This window comes from Penaeus japonicus, unplaced genomic scaffold, assembly GCF_977035675.1.
Source record: "Penaeus japonicus unplaced genomic scaffold, GWHDUDI00000001_assembly GWHDUDI00000003, whole genome shotgun sequence".
Taxonomy (NCBI): Eukaryota; Metazoa; Arthropoda; class Malacostraca; order Decapoda; family Penaeidae; genus Penaeus; species Penaeus japonicus.
The window spans coordinates 2,309,531-2,314,530 of record NW_028234405.1 but is presented as its reverse complement, the minus strand read 5'-3'; the positions used below and the strand labels follow the sequence as shown (position 1 = coordinate 2,314,530).

Genomic DNA, 5,000 nt, shown 5'->3' with positions numbered 1-5,000 from the left:
ACAGTGTTCTGGTCGCCGTATGTGTAATAAGCCATCTTGGGTGCTCGAGCTTTGCTAGCTGCCGCCCACTGGATCATAGCTGATGGGAAATGTGTCTATTAGAACTAGCAATATCAATATCAACTATCAATATTGGGGGCGAGAACTTACATTGCGGTTTATTCAATGCCGGTTATGTGCTGGTAATATAATTAGACTTTAGTGTAGAATTCAAGATCATCAGTTGATAATTAGGATGATGATAATAATAAAAATAATGATAATGATAATAATATATGATAAGCTAGGTCTTTAACCTGCTTTCCTACATGAGTCTGGATCACATGATGAATTTATAGTCTCTGAATGTGGACAAAGACCAGATATTTCAATATTACCTTACACATGATCTAACCAATAAAATATTACTTTCTCTATATAGAACTCAATCAGGGGGGCATTAAAAAAAAAGACAATTAAATCAGACATGTAAATGAGATTGGCTTTAATTCCTTGCTATATCATTTACCAGCCCATTTAATACTAGAGATGAACATTGTTTTTATGAATGATCTGGGCGATAAAGAAGATTCAACATCATTTTTTTTCTACGTCAACCGAAAGCAATCACACAAACACCATGTTTTTTTTACGCCAACCGAAAGCAATCACACAAACACCATGTTTTTTTTACGCCAACCGAAAGCAATCACACAAACACCATGTTTTTTTTACGCCAACCGAAAGCAATCACACAAACACCATATTTTCCTACGTCAACCGAAAGCAATCACACAAACCACCATTTCTATCCACGTCAACCGAAAGCAATCACACAAACCACCATTTTATTCCCTACCTCAACCGAAAGCAATCACACAGACACACTAACGAACTTGAGTAATCCTCTCCTGTCTAACCTTTCAGTTGGTGATCGCCACGTCAACCGAAAGCAATCACACAAACCACCATTTTATTTCCTACGTCAACCGAAAGCAATCACACAAACCACCATTTCTTTCTTTGTCAAACGAAAGCAATCACACAGACACACTAACGAACTCCTCTCCTGTCTAACCTTTCAGTTGGTGATCGCCCCTGAGGGAACCACAGCCCCAGTTCCCCGTCACTACAGGTTTTCCGAGATTGTTCTGTCGTAAAGAGGTTTTTGTTAGTAAATAACGGAGATATTGTTCATAATCTGATTGATATTCAAGATGATTTCTTTCATTGAAAAATATGTCAAATGGTCTCCTCTTTTTGATTCTTTTGTGTGCAGTGATTGAGGAAATTTTGATTTATTGTCATGTTGAATGGAATAGAAATAATTATTTTGAGGATAAATTGCAAACGATGAAAACTAGTAACTTTGTCTAGAATATTCACACTGGTAAATTAGTTCAATAAATCAAGTTTATCAAATCACAATAAAACAATGAATAACCAAACCAAAGAAAAATAATAATAATAAAATAAAAATAAGCAACAAAAAATTACCCTCTATAGCATTGACGTCAAATGAATCCAATAAAATAAAGAATAATATACATACCCACATATAAAAAAAATCTACACATAATCCATCTAAACAAATACCTTGGACACATTAAGGCAATAAACTCATATACCTTCAGCGTATTTAGAGTAGGAGGTCGAACTGATCTACTAGCAGGAGGACGGGGTTCAGAGAAGCTTAGGGAGCGTATGGGTAAAGGCCCGCTACTGCCACTCTCGGGGTCCTTAACAGCTGACCCGTCCAATCCTAGCGTCACATCCTTGTAGGATTCACTTAGGGCGCGCTTTTGAGGAGAGAGAGAGAGAGAAGAAGAAAAAAAACGAAGAGAATAAGAACGTAAATAATATCTACGTTTCTTTCTCTGTAAGTATTTCTAGGCTTTATTTAACCATCCTAGTGCCTAAAAGCCCACGTTAATCACAGCCAGGATAAATAAAATGCAACACTGACAATGAGGTGATAGCATACAAATGCACACACTAGCAATCTACCTATTTATGAAACATTTTAGAGACTTGATTCCCAAGTGCATTTATACTCACCTTCAGCAGACCATGAGCAAAGCGCGCAATGGCTGCAGTTCGAGGCCCAAGGTTCCCGCCTTCAGACTCCTCCAGGACTTCCCCCAACTTCTCGTAGACGTCCTCCAGTTCTGTAAGAATATGAATTCTTAAGCATAAGAGATTTCTCGTAAAAAATTTGTTTATATTTTTTAAAAGATCGTGTAAAGTAAGCGATATGCGATTATACCATATGAGTATTTTATTTCTGTGCGAATATTGCTTCTTTGTTTACATTCCAAAAAAACGATATTCGTTAATACTACATCAGTATTTTATCTCTTCGCGAAAAAAAATCTTCTAATCGATAATATTAATAATAATAATCAGCATTTTCTTTCTGCGCGAAAATTACTTCCATAAATACCAGAAGTATAATCCGAACTGAAGGAGTAACGAGAGGAATCCGATCCTTCGTGTCCTCTGTCCAGCATCATCTCCTCCTCCTGGTCATCAAAATCCTCTTCGGAAATGTCAGAGCCGTACTTCTCGGCTTCTTTCTCTTCCTTACGAATAAGCCGACGCCGAGGACTGGTATCGAGGACAAAGCCAGCAGATTCCTGTCTTGATAGTCTGTAGTAGAAAGAGATTAATTGATGGGTTAATAAGGGGTATGGGGTCGTCCATAAAGTATTTGTGTAAGATTTCTGTAATATATCTCTATATATGGACGTTTATTTTTAGCAGTAAATCTATAATCCTTATCTTTAACCCTTATCTTTGGTATTTTTTCCAATAAATCTATCCTTTTTTTTGTAATAAGTCCCAGCATATGTACATTTCCTTTGCCGTAACAAATTCCTCTACGCGTACAGTTAGGGCAAGTGAAAATACCTCAGTACATGAACTCACTTCATCAATGGATCATCTTCCTCATTTGGAATATTTTCTTGGGTTTGGCAGGAGTCGAGACTTGGCTCTCTTTCCAGCGCCTCCTTCAGCCTTTCAGCAAAAGATGATTTTCTTCTACCTTTCTTCCCACGTTTCTTGGACGGTCGTCTTGGCCTTGGAGCTGTCAGAGAGGGTACGGATCATAGTCGTTAAATCTATAATTATCATTCATACAATATATATGTATGTTTATACGTGTGTGTGTGTGTTGATAACGAAACAACGAAGGGAAACACAAGACGCACGAATAAGCATATTTTTGTGTTTTCCTGTATTTGCTTTCGTTGTTTTGTTTTCAACTTGTTCACAGCATGAATCCCTCACGCGCGTGTGTTCGTGAGATTCTGACGTGCAAGGTACAATGAAATATATTCAGAATTAACCCTAACTATACACCGGTTCCCCAGAAATCCCCCCACCCTCTTACCATCCACCCCATCAAGGCTTTCGCAGGCGCTGTAGTAATGGTCCTCGTCAGCAACAGGTTCAGGCGCAGCTTCCTCCGAGCACGAGACATAAATGGAGAGCTTCCTACCATCTCCTGAAACACCTACGCGTCGCTTTGACCGGTCGAAGGAGTCCCCTCCTAGGCTTCTCTCCTTTTTGTCTCTTTCCCCTAGAGGTCGTGGGCGTCCTTCTGGGATAGGAGGCTTACCCTAATAGCAAGTAAAACAATAGTGAAAAGTATTATCTTTGTAATATCTTTGTGTTAGTGTATTCATCAGGGAAATACAGAGTAGCTTTTATAATGTAAATCATATTTTGTTACCTATTCGTTCATAAAAAAATAAGCAAATATGAAATTTGATAACCATTGCTTTAGGAAATGTCTTAAAACTCAATTAACCAGAGAGGGAAGGTGCTAATTATTACTCTAGGAAGTGGCTTAGAACTTAACCAACCAAATAAGAACACCGCAACCTATTGCTCTAGAAAGTGACTTAGAACTCAATTAACCAGACAGGAAAGGCTGCTAACCATTGCTCTAGGAAGTGGCTTAGAACCTAAGTTTTGTTGGGCGTCCTGCTTCACCTCCTCGACTAAATCCGGCCGTTCTTGTTCCAGTCGTTGTATGGCGCGCATCACCCTGTTCAGCAGTCTGGTTGTTTCCTCTTCCTCTTCGTCAGATTCTTCCCAGTTATTTGGCAGGTCCTCTACAGGCGGTTTACTACACTGAACTCCGGCAAAAGCGGTCTTTTCTGCCTGGGCGATTTTATCCTGAGTCGTCACGTCATCACAACCTTTAGCACTGACGTCCTTCTTCCTCTTGAAGCGGCGTTTCAAGGTCGTGGGAGCCGTCACAAAACCAGCTGTTGGGGGACTGCCTGTGAACTCTTGCTCTGCCGCGGTCTCTTTGGTGTCTCCCTGAACGTTTGCCACGCGTTCTTTCTCCTTGTTGAGTTTATCTTTGGTTAGGAGGGATTTCAGCTTATTGTCTACGTTATGCTTAGACGATCTGACTATATCACTGTCAGGTATATCACAGGTATTCCTTTTCACAGCCTTTTTGTCCTCGACTATTTCCACTTTCTTTTTCACTTTTCCAATGCTAACAGGTTTAGTTCTTTCACATTCTTTCGACACTGACGTTCCTTGTTTCTTGGCTACTTCATCACGAGGAGGAACTCTATCTATTTCTTTTGGTTTCTTTTTATTTTCTTCCAAACTCGCATCGTCTCTGGACTGGTCCAACGATGATCCAGACGATATGCGAGTTTGGTAACTGTTTTGAAAGAAAGACATATTAATTTCATACAAAATGGAGTTTTGTATTTATGAAACAATTTGGGTGGGGGATTTTTTTAAGGTAGTTCTCATGACTCAGTCTAGAAATCAATGAATTACATAACATATTGGTTGTAATTTAACGTAACTCACATGTAGCATCTACTACATACTTTCTCCAAATGGTCTATCTTATCTAATGTGCTTATATAAGTCAGACAACGAAAATAACAAGACGAAACTCACTTCCTGGGTGGAGAAGCGCTGCACTCTGAGAGTTGTCTGGACACAGAGATAATATCTGAAAAGGAGCTCATGGGACCTTCTGG

General features: G+C 39.2%; 1 protein-coding gene across 1 annotated transcript in view; it reads right to left on the bottom strand.

Annotated features, from left to right (window-relative positions):
* Positions 1 to 5,000, bottom strand: part of LOC122253204 (uncharacterized) — a 25,590-nt gene that overhangs the window by 1,787 nt on the left and 18,803 nt on the right. Inside the window, exons 8-16 of the mRNA XM_043016083.2 lie at positions 4,918 to 5,000; positions 3,925 to 4,669; positions 3,374 to 3,602; positions 2,908 to 3,067; positions 2,423 to 2,628; positions 2,038 to 2,147; positions 1,608 to 1,778; positions 1,058 to 1,130; positions 1 to 79 (exon numbers count right to left, since the gene is read on the bottom strand). The exon at positions 1 to 79 is cut by the window's left edge and continues 4 nt beyond it; the exon at positions 4,918 to 5,000 is cut by the window's right edge and continues 135 nt beyond it. Coding sequence (XP_042872017.2) covers positions 1 to 79; positions 1,058 to 1,130; positions 1,608 to 1,778; positions 2,038 to 2,147; positions 2,423 to 2,628; positions 2,908 to 3,067; positions 3,374 to 3,602; positions 3,925 to 4,669; positions 4,918 to 5,000 — 1,856 coding nt within the window. The remainder of the gene's footprint in view (positions 80 to 1,057; positions 1,131 to 1,607; positions 1,779 to 2,037; positions 2,148 to 2,422; positions 2,629 to 2,907; positions 3,068 to 3,373; positions 3,603 to 3,924; positions 4,670 to 4,917) is intronic.